Source organism: Tachypleus tridentatus, chromosome 13 (genome assembly GCF_004210375.1).
Source record: "Tachypleus tridentatus isolate NWPU-2018 chromosome 13, ASM421037v1, whole genome shotgun sequence".
NCBI lineage: Eukaryota > Metazoa > Arthropoda > Merostomata > Xiphosura > Limulidae > Tachypleus > Tachypleus tridentatus.
This window is the reverse complement of record NC_134837.1, coordinates 144,668,237-144,688,088: the sequence shown is the minus strand read 5'-3', so window position 1 is coordinate 144,688,088 and position 19,852 is coordinate 144,668,237. Positions and strand designations below refer to the sequence as shown.

At 33.9% G+C, this 19,852-nt stretch overlaps 1 protein-coding gene across 2 annotated transcripts in view; it reads right to left on the bottom strand.

Moving 5' to 3' along the window:
- Positions 1-19,852, bottom strand: part of LOC143240934 (frequenin-2-like) — a 100,907-nt gene continuing 81,055 nt past the window's right edge. The window contains exons 5-8 of one of the 2 annotated variants that reach the window (XM_076484201.1): positions 10,799-10,877; positions 8,626-8,714; positions 7,215-7,292; positions 1-2,990 (exon numbers count right to left, since the gene is read on the bottom strand). In XM_076484201.1, the coding sequence (XP_076340316.1) occupies positions 2,898-2,990; positions 7,215-7,292; positions 8,626-8,714; positions 10,799-10,877 (339 nt within the window). In that variant the 3' untranslated portion in view covers positions 1-2,897. Of the gene's footprint in view, positions 2,991-4,305; positions 4,949-7,214; positions 7,293-8,625; positions 8,715-10,798; positions 10,878-19,852 lie in introns of those variants that run through there. The other variant, XM_076484200.1, reaches the window with a different exon arrangement.

The window sequence follows — 19,852 nt, the reverse complement described above, 5'->3', positions numbered from 1 at the left end:
CAGACATAAAAATAAACTTTATTCTCAGAAGTTGCCAGTCACAAATTCACGAAAATGCAGCATTACATCACCACTAATAAAAGTATAAAAGGTCACAGTTCAAAGTACATCGAAAAACATAATATCAAATCTCTTAAATTTAATAGCACGTTACAGGTGGATAACTTTAAATTATTGTGGTTTTGTAAATAAAACGTAATATTTAATAAGACAGTCACGCTTTCCAACAGTATAGTTGAACCTTGTAAAACAAGGGTTTTTAAGTAAATATAAAGTGCATTTTATAATTGGGTAGGGACGAGAGTACACTATATGAGAGACTTCATGTTAGGCTTACCTTGCACTCGAGAAATGCCTTTTCTACAGTTCATTTACTCCCAAACATAACTTTGGGTCATAGATAGTTCACGAATTTCGTTGTAATGGTTATTGTAGTTATGTTTTTGCTCTCAGTCGTTTATCACTCATTAATTTCGTTGATACGGTTGTAATGATTATCTTTCTGTTTTCAGTCGTATATCTTACAGCTACTTCAATGTCATTGTCACGATAAATTTGCTTGAAGCTTCAAATTAGTAAGTTAGACATAACCCTGAGTATTGTGCCCATAGTAACAGTTGTAATTGTATCAAGGTTATCCTTTATTGGACGTTCGCGAATAAAAAATAATAAATGGTTAAAGAAGTATTAAATGACAATTATACTAAAAAATAACATTGTTAAATCAAGCTGTATAAATATAATAACTTAGTCTGTTTTGTTCATAATAGAAACTTTAAGCACCAAAATTCAAAAATGTTTTTATGTGGCTAGCAATATTGTAATATATGATTTCGAAAAATGTTTATAAATATTCAGCTGTCGAGACACTACAAACGTTTTATTAACACTAAAAAATAGTGTTAGTAAAAAATAATGGGCCAGTAATGTTTATATATAATGCAGTAATGATTAATCAGAAACTAAACTTCTCTGCAGTTAATATGAAATCAAATATTGGATTTTAGTTTAAATAAGAGCAGGTTTACACATGATATATGATGTTATATTAACGTTCGTATAACATGAAGGGTTTTGCTAAGACTTAAATAAATACAATAACGTCCTACCGGATACCAGGATTTCAGTAACGTTTATATGGAAAGAAATAATAGTCAAACTCATGTTTTTCAGTATGGTATACATCTGACTATATCACAGAATCGGCCCAAAACGTTAGCAAATTTCATTGAGGGAAAGAGTTGGCGCTTTTCCTTTTTCTTTTCTGCTTCATATTTTAAGAAACTTCAAATAAGAGCATTTTGTTTATAAGATGTATAATCTGAAACAAGATATCCAACTCATGAACTGAAATTTTTAAATAGGTTTAGTAACGTACTTCCGAACAATCCATTCCTGTCAAGCTCTTACGAAGAATGCCCTTTATCTTCAGTGCTATCCTAATGGCAACTGTATAAGCCTTTACTCTTCTTGCAGTGAATAACCAAGGCTTTCAGTGATTTTATATGATCCTGATTTGTATACTTGCCATCAGCAACACTATAAAATCCTTGCCTTCTTTCATATTGTTCTAATATTAACGAGTAATCGTTGTTTTTACACGCTAGTACAAAAACAGACGAAGCTATTATGTAATTAATTCTCTACGTCTATTGATTAAAACTACTCGACATCACTGAATTCGACAAAAGTCACTAGGGGTTTCAGAAATGTTGAAATCTTACTATCTAATCGGAAGAATATCTGGATAATTTAGTACTATTTGGCGGTAAAATAATGCTGCGCACACCTCACATTTCAAGGGCAAAAAAAAGCAAAACCCAACAACAACAACAACAAACACACGAGGTTTTCATTAAGACAGACTAGGTTCAACAGATACTAGATCACAGCTAAACAATGAAAGATTATCTTGTAAAAACGTACTTTTGTATCCCTTTATTCTTAGGTAACTTAAATCATAACCCTTTTACTGTTAGTTAATCACAGTGATACATCCCTATGTTGTTAAACAACGACAGTTATAATCCCTTTATTTTTAAATGAACACACTCATAATCCACTTATTATTACAGAACCGCATTCATAATCCATTTACTGTTAGTTAACTGCAGTCATAATAACCTCTATTGTTAAATTACCACATTCATAACCCCTTTATTGTTAAATGACCACCCTCATAATCCACTTATTATTATTATAGGACCACATTCATAATCCCTGTACTGCCAGTTAACTGCAGTCATAAACCCTTCATAAGTTCTTATTACACTGCAGTCATAATCACTTTTATAGGAAGATTACCACATTAATAATCACCTTTATTGATAAATGATCAGTCATAACCCCATACTGTTATAGGGCCGCATTCATAATCCCCTTCCAGTTAGTTAACCGCAGGCATAATTCCAGGCTAAGTACACAAAGCGAATTTCCATATAGTTAACTTCTAATTTAAATTATTTGACTTTATTTAAATTTTAAAATGACACATTTATGACCTATTAGGTAAAGTCGTTATTGTTATATCATGAGAATTACTGTTTTCGCTATCGTAAAGTTACTTTCATCTAGTGTTACTACAACGATGTTTACTTCATGATGCGTTAAAAGCTGGTTCAAGACAGAAACGTTTATAATTATAGGATTAACGTGTTAGAAGGGAACAGCACATACTGAGTATATTACTAATAATTTGTTATTTTAACAGGAGACACTTCGTTTACGTTTAACGGAAATAATACTGTATATTCGAAACATCATGCGGGCCATCGCAAGGTTGATAAACTTTAAACTGAATTGGTTGAAATCAGACTGTTGATGACACAGAAAACCTCTTTAAGAACGTTAACAAGGCTCGCAAAAATATTGAAATTGTTGAAAAATAAAGGCAACGTTCATGAGGCATAGAGGGACAAGGCTTGGACAATCTTAGGGTCTTGTTTCGATCCTTCCCGAAATTCTTCCATTGACAGTTTATTGTCGTGGTTCTGAAAACATGGAAAATTGAAGACAAAATGCATTACGAAAATAAACTGTGTACATACATATATATATATATATATATACTTCTAATTCTCAATTATTTCTTTTTTTTTAATTCTTTAACTCGTATTTCGTCGTAAGAAAGAGTGGTTTAAGTGGTGTTTAATAAAATTTTGTAATCACAATAACAAACGGTCCCATTACATCGATGAAACTTTTGTAGGTAAAGTTTTACATTTTCTATTGTAACAGGGCCGTATGAAGAAAACATGTTTAAAACTATATATTCTAATAAGCCTTTACCAGCTGTACAATGAAAAGTCATAAGTGTTATTCATTGTATGGCTATGGTAAAAGATGTTTCAAAAACCTTTAGGCGGAGCTTCCTTCATCTTCAATCAGCTAATATATTAAATAATATCCTTGAATGAAATTAATGATTTAAACTTTTTCACTGATTCCCACAATTTTCTGCAAAAAAAGCCACATGACATCATTCTCCCTGTACACAGTACTGTACCACTGACATCTGACATCATTCTCCCTGTACACAGTACTGTACTATTGACATCTGACATCACATCAGTACTGTACCACTGACATCTGACATCATTCTCCCTGTACACAGTACTGTACTATTGACATCTGACATCATTCTCCCTGTACACAGTACTGTACCACTGACATCTGACATCATTCTCCCTGTACACAGTACTGTACTATTGACATCTGACATCATTCTCCCTGTACACAGTACTGTACTACTGACATTACTCTCCCTGTACACAGTACTGTACTACTGACATTACTCTCCCTGTACACAGTACTGTACCACTGACATCTGACATCATTCTCCTGTACACAGTACTGTACTACTGACATTCTGACTGTAGTACTCATTGACATCATTCTCCTGTACACAGTACTGTACCACTGACATCTGACATCATTCTCCCTGTACACAGTACTGTACTATTGACATCTGACATCATTCTCCCTGTACACAGTACTGTACTACTGACATTACTCTCCCTGTACACAGTACTGTACTACTGACATTACTCTCCCTGTACACAGTACTGTACCACTGACATCTGACATCATTCTCCCTGTACACAGTACTGTACTACTGACATCTGACATCATTTTCCCTTACACAGTACTGACATCTGACATCATTCTCCCTGTACACAGAACTGTACTACTGACATCTGATATTATTATTCTCTGCACACAGTATTGTACATCTGACATTATTTACCTTGTACACAATAAATACTCTTTGCTTATCACCAGTAGCTTAACCACGAGGGCAGTTTTTCTCTGCTTCCAATATACTGATCTTTCCTCATTTTAATGTCTTGTTAATCACAGAGCTACAAAATAAGCTGTGTGTGGTATGCCCATCATGAGTATTGAAACCGAATTTTAGCGTTCTCATATGTCCCACTGAACCACTAGTTTAATAACTGTATTATCCGAATGTAAATTACTGCTTTTGGTATTTATAGTTTATTGTTAAATTTTGTTTCTAAGCTAACTGTCCAACATCATAATTTCAGTTAGTATATCGAGCTGACAAGGCATGTAGAAGTATTGAGGACACACACAAACATATATACGTGTGCCTTCATATTGACTCCATTCTTTTTAACATAGAGTTGAGAAGCCTGATTAATATGATCCATGAGTTAAAAAAAGTCTTATTATCAGTCACTATTCACAACATTCATAGATTAAATAGTTTGAAATCTGATTGAGCCGAGTGCGGCGAAGTCCTGAGGATGTTGTCTGGAAGACAGTTAACAGCCAGCCGAATCGTGACTTACACAAACAAAGTGAGCGAGAAAAGTGCCGAACTTCGAAAGCGCTCACGCTTTACGCGGACGTACAGAGTTTCAGTCTCGGCTAACATAATAGAGTTATACGTTGGGGCTGCCGTCTCATATCCAAGTCGCGTTGTCTGTAATCAAGATTGATTATCCTTTTAGGAAAGGTTATCAAAGACTTACACGTTACAGAAGTAACTTCATATTTTAAAATTTCTTAAGCCTCAGTCAGAAGTTTTGCACATGTTTCAACATACATTCACTTCAGCAAAACACTAACACTATTCTGAAGGTATACCTAATGAATCCCAAGTTGTGATTACAAGAAAGATGTTTTAATTATTGCAAACTAATACTGGAAGCAAATCTTTCAGGAAAAGATCGAATTGTAGCCTCGTGCCTTGAGAAAATTGAAAATTTTAGTCATATACTAAAGTCTGACTATGGTCTGTCAATCTTGAATTTAGCCATAATTATTTTGGTTTTCTTTTTTAATCTAAACGTTATTCAATTAATCACCAACTACTCTGACTACATACTACTTCAGGGTGGTAACACGTGCTTTTGTGTCACTCAGTTAATGTATATTATCTTGTTTTACGTTCTATTTACCATATTTTTTGTCTCGAATTTCGTGTAAAGCTACAAAAGGGCTATCTGCGCTAACCGTCCCTAATTTAACAGTGTAAGACTAGAACGAAGGCAGCTAGTCATTACCATCCACCGCCAACTCTTGGGCTACTCTTTTTTACCTACGAATAGCGAGATTGACCGTTACATTATAACGCCCCCACAGCTGAAAGGTCTAGAATGTTTGGTGTGACGGGGATTCGAATCCGTGACACTCATATTACAAGTCGAGCGCTCTAACCACCCAGCCATGCCGAGCCCCTATTTACCATAAGTGTCATGTAATAAAATTAACTTATAAAGATTAATTAATGGCTGACAAAGTTACTGAACAAGAGCACGTGTGCGATTTTCTTTGGGAATCAAATTAAAATATACTGAATGATACGTTAATGATAATGTCCCCAGTGTATCCCTACAGTTCTCAAGTTAGTAATTAAGAGAGAGAGAAAAAAACAGGTGACCACGTATGTTAATATTTTCAACTGTACTTCACACAGATAAACGGCAGGTGTCGGAAACCTCCATGGTTCAAGTATAGCCTCATCCGGTGCCAAGTGTGCTTTGTCCTATTTTGAACCGAACAACTCGATTGACTCTTTTAATACGCTTACCTCTGGTTTGGTTTGTTTTGAATTTCACGGAAAAACTACACGAGGGCTATCTGCGCTAGCCGTCCATAATTTAGCAGTGTCATCACCACCCACCGCCAACACTTGGGCTACTTTTTTACCAACGAATAGTGGTATTGATCGTCGCCTTATAATGCCTTTACGGTTAAAATGGAGAACTTGTTTGGTGTGACCGGGATTCGGACCCGCAACCCACAGATTACGAGTCGAGTGCCTTAACCACCTGGCCATGCCGGGCCACCCACATCAGAAAATACGGAGCGTGTTCTGCGGCATCGCGATGCGAACCTAGGGCCTCATAACCTGCATCCTGCACCCTAACTAGTATGTCTTGCTCGCCACTTGTATTAATAATAAAGTCAAATGTTATTATATTACAGAGTACACGTGAAACATCTATAGTTTGTAATTATCCTACCATTGTTTACATTCCTCATAAAAAGATTTGTTAAGATTTAGATATAATCGTAATCTAAAATAATCATTGGCAAAAGTTTGCGTATCTGTGTCTGCTTATGACTGACGAAATAATTTTGTATCTGACGCAAATCTTCGTTCATCAGATAAGTAAGATAGTATGTATGTTAAAATCGGTTTGATATTAGTGACATCGAATTTTGAGAAACTAAAAAAAAACAGGCTGGTGTTTTTGGTAACAAAAGTCTATAAACATTTGATTTTATATGTAATATTTTTATTAAGAGTTTTTCTTGAATAAGGTTAATACAGTTATATAACGAACTAAATCTCAGACTCGCATCTCTAAATATCTCGTTAGTTTTGTCATCGAATGTAACGCAATACTCTTAAATTTCCGTTATTTAGTTAAGAAGTGTGTTAGATCTTAAATTTTGTAGAGTTATGAGCTGAATAAGTTGAGTGTCAGTTATAATCACCATTTGTATATGGAAATACCCTATTATAATATAATAGAAATTAAATCATTACACTCGTTCAGATGATTACAAACTAATTCGAATACATAGAAAAATCCATGTTTGTAATCCAGGAATTACTGGATTATGTCATTTAAGAAACATTCAAACAGGGTCTACTCATGAACATTCCGTACCACTGCCATTATCAGACAAGTATTCATAAAATTAAGATAACAGCCGTTAATTATTTCTTTTCTTACCTTATCTAGTTGTTCAAAAATTTTATCCACTCTTCTCTTGGGATTATCTTCTTCTGTTTCTGGTTGTGCTTTATTACCCTAAAATATAAGTTTTCAATCTTTTAAATTCATAACTTGTAAAACATATACTAAATACTCAAGGGGTGTATCTCAATTTGTACTGTAATATTCCTAAAATGTAATTTTTACTTAGCATACAGACAATATAATCCGTGTGATTATTTATACACTTTATTCTATTTGGAATGTGTACCAACAGGTGACGCCATATTAACAAATTTACTTCTTTGAATATAATAGCATATCAAGCCTACTGAATATTTGATATCGTCTGCTCTGTAATACCCGGATGTAAATATTAACAACATGTAACAATGTTTGTAAACTACAGTTATTCTTATACTATTCGTCTCGTAAATAAAATCTATACTGTAAAATGCCACAACAGCAGAAATATACGTACCTAGAGATTCCATGCATTAGGAATTCCGTATACATATACATATATATATTGATGGTTTGTGCGATGTTACTTTTTAACCATTATAATACAAAACTGATCCATCATTACATGGAGTGATATCGTCGAATTATATTTAATTCTCATTTCTAAAGAAGTAGCGTCTCTAATATTTTCAAAGCATTTCTTTAATTAATACAGAACGACCTCTAAATAAATAAATAAATCCTAAAATACCTATTATATTGGATACTAGATGTCACCTGCTTCTGACCATATAATTTCTTCTTCATAAGTAATATCAAGTAATTTATTTCAGTATCTAGTATAATTCTTACCTGCTACAGTAGTTTATAAGGCCACACGCGCAGGTCATTAAATTCTACCAAACATATGCTGGTATCATTAAATAGACAGTAAATATGGAGAACATTGTGTGTGCTACTGAAACCATCCATTTGCAATACTCAAAACACAGTGTATGCTGATCATACACTATATCGTAATGATTTAGTGTTGGCTCCTATCCTATTGAATAATATCAGAAAAATAACTTTACAATATTAACCAACATTTTACAGATAGTATCTATAATTTAGAGCAGTATGTGGTAGACTTTACTAGACAATACTCACCATAATCTGGTTGGATTGCATCAGGACAACATTCACCATCATCTGGTACATGGCATCTAAACAATATTCACCATTACCTGGTAGATAACGACTAGACAATACGCACCATCATCTGGTAGATGGCGTCTAGACAATACTCACCATCATCTGGTAGATAGCGACTAGACAATACGCACCATCATCTGGTAGATAGCGACTAGACAATACGCACCATCATCTGGTAGATGGCGTCTAGACAATACTCACCATCATCTGGTAGATAGCGACTAGACAATACGCACCATCATCTGGTAGATGGCGTCTAGACAATACTCACCATCATCTGGTAGATAGCATCTACAATACTGTACATTTCTTCTCGCGTAATGTATCCGTCGTTGTCCACGTCGTAAAGTTTGAATGCCCCTATAAAATAACCAGTTCAAATAATTTTACAAGAAAATATTACTAGTGTCTTAATTATTCAATGGTTCTGGGATGAAACGTTGCTTTATAAAGGTATTCTGATATATATAGTTACTGTTCGCTGAGGAATAAAATTAGCGCAATATAACGTACGAAACTACCTTCAGTTTAGCCACGTAGGCAGAACTCACAGCTGTGTGGAACCTGTACTTACTCACTGGCACCACTGCTGTTAAACATGCATCTCTTGAGAAAGTTCCAGTTTCAAATTATAATTCCGCAAATAAATTATTTTATAAATTTTAAGAAACCATTACACATACAATATTTAGCGGTTTCTTCTAAAAGCTGTTTTCATTATAAACACGAGACTAAAGGTCAAAATCAGAGCTTATAAACTGTACCATTGAAACTGTGATTTTACAATGAATATTTTGTTTGGCTTACGCACTGCTGAGCCGTGAATTCAGCGAAACTAGTCTGTTGACGTAGAAGCACCGAACTGATGAATAGGTTAGGCTTCTATAAAATACTTTTTCTTTGGTGATATTATTGTTTTATTAACAAAAAAACAATGAGTACGTTTAGCAGAGTCTTCTTGAGCAGAGTAGGCCTAATTTCTTGAGTGGAAAACCGACTTGAAATTTTTGTTTTCATAACACGTTTTTTATGACCTAATTATTATGAAACTTGGCATGTTTCATAACACACGTTTTTTATGACCTAATTATTATGAAACTTGGCATGTTTCATAACACACGTTTTTTATGACCTAATTATTATGAAACTTGGCATGTTATTCTAAAGAAACATTATCCTGCCAACTAACTTTTGGTCATCAATGGTGACTAGCATAGTTAAGATATGAAACATATGGAGTTTATAAGTAGTCTACTGTACAATATAAATATAAATGATAAACTGGCCACATATTGCTAATAAAAATTATCTATTATTATTTTATATCCCAACAAAACTTCACCAATGTATCTTTTGCTGAAACAGATTTTGTTAACCATTTAACTTTAACCATTGCAAATATATATTTCGGAACTCGACATTCATAAAGTTAAAAACACGCATCTCTAACACCAGAAGTTTGTTAATTAAATAAAAATGTTATTAAAACATACAACAGTATTAAATACTGGAAATAATCATTTAATAACAAGCAGTATAATATACTATACAATATATACAAAGACAAAATAGTTTAACATTTTGTGAAAACAGGTAATGAAAAAACACCTTCTTTGAATATTATGTCTTTTTGAATTTTTATGCTTTAACCTCGAAACATCTAACAAACAATCTCAAAAATATACAAAAAAGCATTTATTATTTATTGGTTGAAAATTTTATTGTCATCTGCCATTTTTCTCTCTGTTGAAACAATATTTCGGACTCTATATAACAAATGTTTAAGAAATAATAAACGTATTATTATTTTGCATTATTGTCAACTTTTTGGTTGAAATTCTTATGGTTATCTGCCATTTTTCTTTGTGTTGGGATGAAGTTTCTGGCTCTACACTAAGCCTTTCTTCAGGTCTGTGAAAAAGAACAAATTTGAAGGAAGACAACATGGAGGTTGGAACGTTATTCCAACAGAGAAAAATGGCAAATAACCACACAAATTTCAACCAAGAAGATGAAAAACAATGCCGAGGTTGAGACCAAAGGAAACACTTATTATTTTCTAAACATTCATTATATGGTGTCCGAAATACTGTTTCACAGAGAGCAAAATGGCAGATGGCCATACAAATTTCAAACAACAAATTGACAATAATGACAAAATAATGATGCACTTATTACTTCCTAAACATTTGTTATATAGAATTCGAAATACTGTTTCAACAGAGAGAAAAATGGCAGACGACAATAAAAGTTTCAACCAATAAATAAAATAATAAATGCTTTTCCTGTACGGTTTGTGTCGTGCAAGATTACTTTTGTTAGACATTATATTCTCAGTGTCGTAATACTTCTACCTTTACATATGTGTCATTAACTTTGTCAACATTAGAGAACAACTATAACAAATGTCTGATCGCGAAAACCTTTCAAGTTTAGCTACTTACACACTAGTTTCTCATCCAAGTTTCCCCGCGATGTCACAGAGAGAGCTCGAATGAACTCCTCGAATTCGATCGCGCCATCCTGAAAAAAACCACGATACTTCTTTAACGACTTACACCCAGCATACTAAGAAATATAATAAAAACGTTATGTACTAACGACAAGCAGATATTTCAGTGTGTAGTTTTTTTACACGAAAAAAATTCATGATGTTATGTAATCAACATGACATCGAGGAAATATGGCATTGTTCGGAGTACTTGTTGTACAACTTTCCTTTAAAACAAAGAATCCAACGATGTCTAAGGGTATGCATATGCACAAACATGTATATATTCCTTGCAACTTCATTCCATATATTACGATCTATATGTAGGTTTTATATATGGAAAATCATTATTTTCGTCGTGTTCGAGAAAACATATAGAGAACCAAACGGCTTTTTCAAAACCAGAAAAAAGTGGTTAAAATCATGTTAGAAAAAACCTACCTTGGCGGAACTAAAGAAGCAAACCGTATTCATTGTATAAATCTAATCAGGACGAAACTACCGAGAATATTTTGTTACACAAAAGAAAATAAAAAGTATATAATTTTGGAGTGTTAGAGTTATGCAATAATAAAATATATAAACGATGGGAAATAAAAAAATATAAATATTGTACGCGATTATCTTGTATAAATTAACTGGGTTGAATGTTAATGACAGAACAAGATTTTTCTCAACTAAATAGCCCCTTCACCTCTAGTGGCACAGTCTGGGACTCATAGCGCTAGAACTTGGGTTTCGATATCTGTGGTGGGTAGAGTAATGATAACCCATGATGTAGCTTTGTACTTAATTCCAAACAAACAAGAAATAACCACTGACTTCATCCCTGGCACTGTTTCACCATCATCAAGTGTTTAGTTTGTTTTGAAATCTCGCGCAAAGCTACACGAGGACTATCTACACTAATTGTTCTTAATTTAGCAGTGTAAGACTAGAAGGAAGGCAGCAAGTCATCACCATCCACCACCAACTTTTGGGCTACTCTTTTACTAGTGAATAGTGTGGTTGACCATAACATTATAACTCCCCACGGCTGAAAGGGCAAACACATTTGGTGTGACGGAGATTTGGACCCACGACCATCAGATTACGAGTCGAGGGCCCTAACCACCTAGCCATGCCGGGTCCAGAGTACTAAGACAAAAATCGAGTTTGAAATCCGGTTATGTCCGAAATAATGCATACAACCGCTTTTTCACGATACCATTATCGAGATCATTCTTAAGAAAATTTTAAGGTTCGACAATAATTCTCATGCAGGTTAAGTCAGAGTCGTCAACATTATGACTGGCTGTATAGACAGGAGACTAAACACAGCTTTCTCACAGAACCCTGTCTTTAGAAGTCCTTTAAGACTCACTAGTTGTCTACACTAATGTTACCTCACTCTTGGCCTCCTAACTATCCAGTGTTCAAAAGAAAATACGGCGTTGAAATTGAATCGAATTAATTTTATAGAGCAACGTTTCGAACAGCTGTTTTTCTTCAAAACTTTTACTTTGTACATTATTCTAATAACGTTGTGCAGATTCCAGTTCTCCTGAGATGACCTCAGTCAAACTTGTCCCCCGACCTACACTCAGACGAGGAGGTTTTGCTGCTTCAACGTCGCTAACGAAATGATTATAAAATCCTTTCTTGTAAAAAGAATATTTAACAAAAGCGCCTGTAGTCCTGACGTCTCAAAATCCATAGGGCTTCGCAAATGATAATACATTTGCTTTTCCTCTGACTGTAACAAAATAAAAATATTTTAATAGTTAACTTTCGCAAATATATTTAACAAATAGCTTTCAGAATCTTTTCTTGGATTAGATATGACACTTGCTATTAAATTTATCAATACTGAAAGATGTTTGATCTTATTGCTTTTATTGAACGTCATTTCAGTTAAATTAAGATAAAACGAGAAGAATTTAGCGTTCTCACAAAATTAGTGTCCTAAAGATATGAAAAATCTATTAGTGACTTCACACAATTTTGTTATATATTGCTTGTTGTTTTTTTCTTATAGCAAAGCGACGTCAATTTATCTGCTGTGTTCACCGAGAAGAATCGAACCCCTGATTTTAGCGTTGTAAATAAGTAGGCTCACCGCTCTCACAAGGGGGGACTTTTGCTTTATAAGGAAAAAAAAGTGAAACAGAAGATTCCTTTAGAGCTAAGTGTTTAGTCACACACATTTCTGCTTATCGTAACTCCCACAGTATATATATATAATTCAAAAGCCTTTTTATACCAATAAAAGGGGCCCGGCATGGCCAAGCGCGTAAGGCGCGCGACTTGTAATCCGAGGGTCGCGGGTTCGCGCCCGCCAAACATGCTCGCCCTCCCAGCCGTGGGGGCGTTATAATGTGACGGTCAATTTTTTTCGTTGGTAAAAGAGAAGCCCAAGAGTTGGCGGTGGGTGGTGATGACTAGCTGCCTTCCCTCTAGTCTTACACTGCTAAATTAGGGACGGCTAGCACAGATAGCCCTCGAGTAGCTTTGTGTGAAATTCCAAAACAAACAAACAAACCAATAAAAGGATATCAAACATGATATTAATATAATTATCGAAAGTCTAAACTGGGGTGTTACATACCAGAAGAAACACATTATTAACTGCACGTTCACAAGTCAAAATCGGAGGTTGGTTTGTTATGAATTTCGCGTAAAGCTACACGAGAACTATCTGCGTTAGCCGTCCCTAATTTAGCATTGTAAGACTAGAGGAAAGTCAGCTAGTCTTCACAACCCACCGCCAAGTCTTGAGCTACTTTTTCACCAAAGAACAGTGGGATTAACCGTAACATTATAACATCCCCACGGTTGAAAGGGCGAGCATGTTTGGTGTGACGGGGATTCGAACCCGTGACCCTCGAATTACGAATCGAACTAACATTCACTGCCTGCAGACAGTTGTGGAAAGGTGACTGCTCTCCCAAGTAAAGAACTAACTGAAGTAAAAAATAAAAAAATAAGGTAATAAAGTACTGCCATTGGGAGTAAGAAAGATAAAATCTTACCTCTTGATCTTAGCATTCCAGCCCTCAATGTGGTAGAAATACATTAACTGATATTACAGAAGATGAATTTATACTAGTATGAAGCATCCCAACCAGTTATCTAAACAAAAAAAAAAAACTAGTATACCTCCCAACCACCATCCATTTATTAAGCCTACTGTGACTATCATGGTCTAAAGAAGCATTTATATGCAGCAATGAGATGGTTTTATTTTAATTAATATAAAATTTGAAATCAATAGATCAGAAATACAAGGGGTATATATACACACACACGTGTCTGTCTATGACAACACGCATGACATTTAATTGTTCAAATCAGTATAAGATACGTAAGCGGCACCTCAAAATTAGCAGGAATGTGGACATTTCAAAGTGCGATTCGAGTCAGTTCTCCCACACATCTCTTTACCAAACCTGTCCTGTCACTTATTATCCTTAAACGTACTGGTTAATACACTGAAATGAAAGTTCTCTACCATTCAATTTGCTTTTCGTTCTTACTTTGTTCTCCAAATATAGTTAAGTGCAAGTCGCATAGGTTTAATTAAATAGTTGATGTAATTAACTGTCTGCAACTGACGTCTATGGTAGAATTAATTATTAAACTAGTTTAGTAAATCAGGCTCTTTTCTTATAAATCCAGGAGACTTAAGTACTGACCTATAATAACTTAAGTAATAGTTTCTTTTTGTTGAATTTCTTGCAAAGCTACTCAAAGACTAACCGGCTTAAATTTGGACGTGATAGGAGAGTTTGGTTTGTTTGAATTTCGAGCAAAGCTATCATGAGGGTTATCTGCGCTAGCCGTCCCTAGTTTAACAGTGTAAGACTAGAGGAAAGGCAGCTGGTCATCACCACCCACTGCCAACTCTTGAGTTACTCTCTTACCAACGAACAGTGGGATTGATCGTCGCCTTATAATGCCTTTACGGTTAAAATGGAGAACTTGTTTGGTGTGACCGGGATTCGAACCCGCAACCATCAGACTGCGAATCGAGCGCCCTTACCGGGCAGATAGAACAAAAGAAAGGCAAATATTCGACATCACCCACCGCTAACGTTTGGAATAATCTTTAACAAAGAAGAGTGCTGATTGGCTGTAACATTATAATGCTCACGAGGCTGAAAGGGCATGCATGTTTGGCGACGAGTTTCGGTCCCGCGAGCATGTAAGAATGAGCTAATACAACAAAATCTGAACAATCAAAACATCGTCCCATTTTCATGGAAATGTTAGATAGAAACGCAACGTGTCATCAGCTCAGATATGTTCGTGTGAGTAGATAGATACAAAAACATACAAATGAGTAGATCGAGTTTACAACATTAAATATCGACAGACAAAATGTTTCTATTGTAATAAAATCACTAGCTCAGACCAACACCAAACACTTACATTTTTAAAAAATAAAGACGTACAAAAATATTTACACTATTATTTAATCCACATGTTAGTGTCTAACACACACACATATAAATGAATAATTTAAAATTAAAAGTTAAACATTTTTCAATAATTTTATACGTGATCATGCGCAGCTAAGATGTTAGCGTTAAGGTCTATGGAACTGAAAGTTCAATGTTCACGTTCCGCAACTGTAAAAAGAAAGTCGCCATTTAGTGTCATTAGTGCGTCACAAAACTGAGGGTCACACCACACTTTGATAAAGAGTAGTCCAAGATTTGGCGGAGGGTCTGCTACTTGTATTCCCTCTGGACTGTCACTTCAAAATTACGCACGGATAGCGCAGATAGCCCTCGTGTCAATTTGTACGGGATCCAAGAAGTAAAAGAAATGGTTCAAAATGCAATTATTACCGCCTTATCACCAGCACAAAATTAACTGATTGAAAAATTAAAAATTGATACTCGAATAAATTTTTCCTTGACTTCATATACTTCAACTTTCAAATCAGATTTCTTACGTAAGTCATTATAAGTTAATTAAATTAACTCGTATCTTAGACGAATCACTCGTTTGTCAGACAAGGAATAAAAAAAATATGCGAGTTCAGAAGGACGACTATTATAGCTGAAAAAGTGCATACGTGAAATACAAATTACAAATTCCCGCAGAACTATGTGATGAATATAGTGGACATACATTGACGACATACAAAACATTTATCATAATATTTAACGGTTAACTACGTAAGTATACAAACAAATTTCGAAAATGGAATCTCAGTCAGAATTGAAAATATCTAAGTTGATGATTCAGTGGTAAGTTCAGAGACTTATAATGCAAAATCTAAGTCGATACCCGTAATGAGCAGAGCGTACATATTCATCGAGTAGCTTTGTGTGTAAAAGCAAACGAAACTTAAGTTATCGCGACGTCTCATTACAATGAAGGAAACACTAGATGCAATAGATTACATTCGTATAAGAATTAAACACACCATGAATTACAATAAACTGTTACAAAACATTCACCATGTAATAGATTAAATTAATGCAAAGCAAAACACCCCGTGCAATTAAGTAAATTACTACAAAGAAAAATACACCACGGGCTATGCTAAATTACTATAATGATATACATACCATGCGACAGAATAAATTACTATAATAATAAACATGCCATGCAACACATGAAGTTCCTGCAGACAAAAACAAACCGCACAAAAGGTTAGATTACTACAACAAAACACACACACTGCGGAATAATTTAAATTACTATAAATAATATAAATTCTCGTCGTGAAAAAAAGAGTGAATTTAAAGTGTCGTATGTTTTCAATCCACAGTAGCTCTGCATTCTATAAATATAATATTACAGCCTGTTGGTTCCTGTATGTGTTTCCCTTTTATTACAAAAAAGACGAATAACATTTTCGATATAAGAACTTATCTATAATTGCTTACTTTTGACTTATTTGTCTTCTTAAGTAGAAGCCTATCACTGCAATGAACGATGAAACATTTCATTTGTAATAAGATTAAAACATTTTTGTCTTTCGAGTAAATTTTTTAGCGTTTAACACGTGCATCGCGTCGTTATTACTACAGCTTTTGGCTGATTATTAATAACACCATGTTCGTAAAAACATATTTTACAAAAGTGTTGAATTCCTCATAAATATATACATATGTATACGTATGTTTGTAAAATAATCTATTTTACCTTTGTTCTATTCCTATCAGACACGAAAGACTCCTTAACCATCAACTAAGATTACACGTGAGATTGGGCCGTCTGATTTTTTTGAATATAATTCATGTTTTTTTCTATAAAATTAATACCAGCCCAGGCGGATAGCCCATAAGTTCTAATTTATATTATCGTTTAATGACATATATTCTTTCGTAACGCCCTTCACTTTATAAATTTCATATAAAACATTACTTTTAATAGGGAAGGAAAAACCCGTGGAAGCTCACTGCCGAGACATGCGATTTTCACTTCCCTTAACTCGACGACAGTGATAAGAGAATCGGAGGTTATCTGTACAGTGACGAACACCCCCTACCCCACCAACCCCCATATAAAAGTATACTGATGTTGAATTAAAAATAAAATTAACAAGTTATTTAGTATTAACTTATATAATAAATTACTTTTTTTGTGATGTATCTCTGTTGTTTTTATATATATCTTGGCGACTAAGAAGTAAAGGTATTTATCCAACCTACACACTTTTGCAAGTCCTAAAATTAGTAGTACCCCAGGTTAAAAAAAAAAAAAAAATCCATATATCGTTAACGGTACGTGAACATTACGAAGCTTTATGAGTTCATCAAACTTTTTTTTCTCGATCACCTACAGACTGTGTGTGTGTTTATATAAGTTCACGTACACACCATACGTAGTTCAACAATCAAATCATAAACGTCACTAACATATAAGGAGTTACGTCCATAGTTGGTTCATAAATATACTCAGCAAATTAGTAGATACAACGTGAACTATTTAATAATAAATAACATGAGTGATATTTACATTCCTTCTTTTCGTCATTTTTAGTGGTGTTATAAAATATTAATTTCAGTTTTTTGTGTTTCAGAATTTTCATGCAATCTATACATAAATGAATACTTTCCACAGTAGTGTCTTAAGTTCAAAACGTCAGAAGGCAACAGGCGACATGTAAAGAGACTATGGATTTACAATATCTAACCTTTAATTTATAATAACCACATTGCTTTTCGTTTCTCTATCTAATTTTAAAAAAGTAATTGTACCTTTTATGCAATAACAATATAGTTAACTTTAAAACAGCCATTACTGTTATTAAGGTAAACCTTTTTATTTTTATTTCAATTACTTTTAGTAGTTTGCAAAATAAATCTTGATATTTTGTACAAACTAGTTACAAGTAACATAAAGCCATTCTTTTGTGTGTGTGTTTTTCTTCTTGATAATAGCAGACTCATTGGTTTGTAACGCCAGAGTTCAGGAGTCGATTCCCGAGATGAAAACATCAGAAATATACCTATCGTGTAGCTGTATGTAGCACAACAAACTTGAGGCAAACATTATATTTAACACAGTTAAACGCTGATGCAGTAAAGCACCATATGTGTTTCTAGCTATTGTATTATTAGGGACGTGTAGCCTTCATAGTATCGGACATACAAGTAATTTGGTGGATAAACACTTTAGAGAAACGTGCCTAAAAAGCCAATTATTTCATATGGACGCCGCCGGTAATTTTAGAGTTAAATCAGATTCGAAACGATATGTTGTAGAATATATAATACTGCATCTACATGAACGCTTATACTCAAAATCAGATTTTGTATACTGATAAGCTATTCGAACCTTGGACATAAAAATATATTTTTAAATAACTACATAAACTGCTTCTTTAAAATTACATAGAAATTCTATAATTACTTATGTCATACAAACGTTAATCCCTATAAGTGAATTACATTACAATTTTCAGTCTAATAGACTTAGCTTGCCTCTACTCTTGTCGAAGGTTACCATCAGTATGTTCAGTATGAGGAATCGTTACATTATATATTATACTATACATTTATAATCTGGTCACATATTTCAAATCTTACTCTCATATATATACATTGATAATTCACCATCTATTATTTTCTCTGTAACTCATCAGTTTCTTGCCACATAATTCAAAGCCGTAATTTTCTTTTACTGCTATTATTTGTTTATTATAATCTTTCGTTTATTATTTTCTTGTGTGAAGGTAGAATATTATCAGATATCGAATAACGTACCTTCTAACAACAAGTTAATACTTTCTTATTTTGAATGAATTTAAAAATCACAGTTACATAAGGCATAGTTATTTTCCAGAATAATCCCCGATTACTCTAAATGCTTGTCCTTATTAAAGACAACTGAGCGTAAGCCTTATAACGTTTATTTTCTCTTATTATTCATCATTAAAATGTATTCTTCAAACAATAAACAACTAAAACTGTAACGTTGCATCCTAATAAAAACTTTGGTTTAACATCTTTACAGATCTTAAATCGCCCAAAGTGTATGAAAACATTCAATTTGTTAACGTACAAAATGTAGTCACTGGTTGTTTCAAAAATTAAATACATTACAAAGTTACATGACTGTTATTTCACTACTTCTCAACAAATCAGTTTGTACTTTGGAACATTTTGCTCTTTTCTTTTTGTAGATAATAAAATTTCAAGATGATCTCCCATTTTTCTAAGCCTTAAATGATTTGTATTTTCTTGGACCGTTTTTCTATTGGACTTCCTCTAGCTTTTTCAGTTAGGCTGCTCAAGGAAATCCGTTTTTCCTTTGATCGTTTATTCACGTCTTAAACCAATCGCCAATGAAAGTTACGGAGGCTTGAAGATGCCATTTCAGAATTAAAAAATAAATAAATTGATTTCATAAGGTCAGATGAACGAAAGACAAATTTCAAAATGATAATGATCGTTTCGAAAAGATGTTTCAAGTATAATTAGAGGATAATATGTTCAAACTTTCGTTTCGGAAGAGATAATTAAAGGTTCAAAACCTGTTCTAATTTTGTTTTACCTTCATTGCC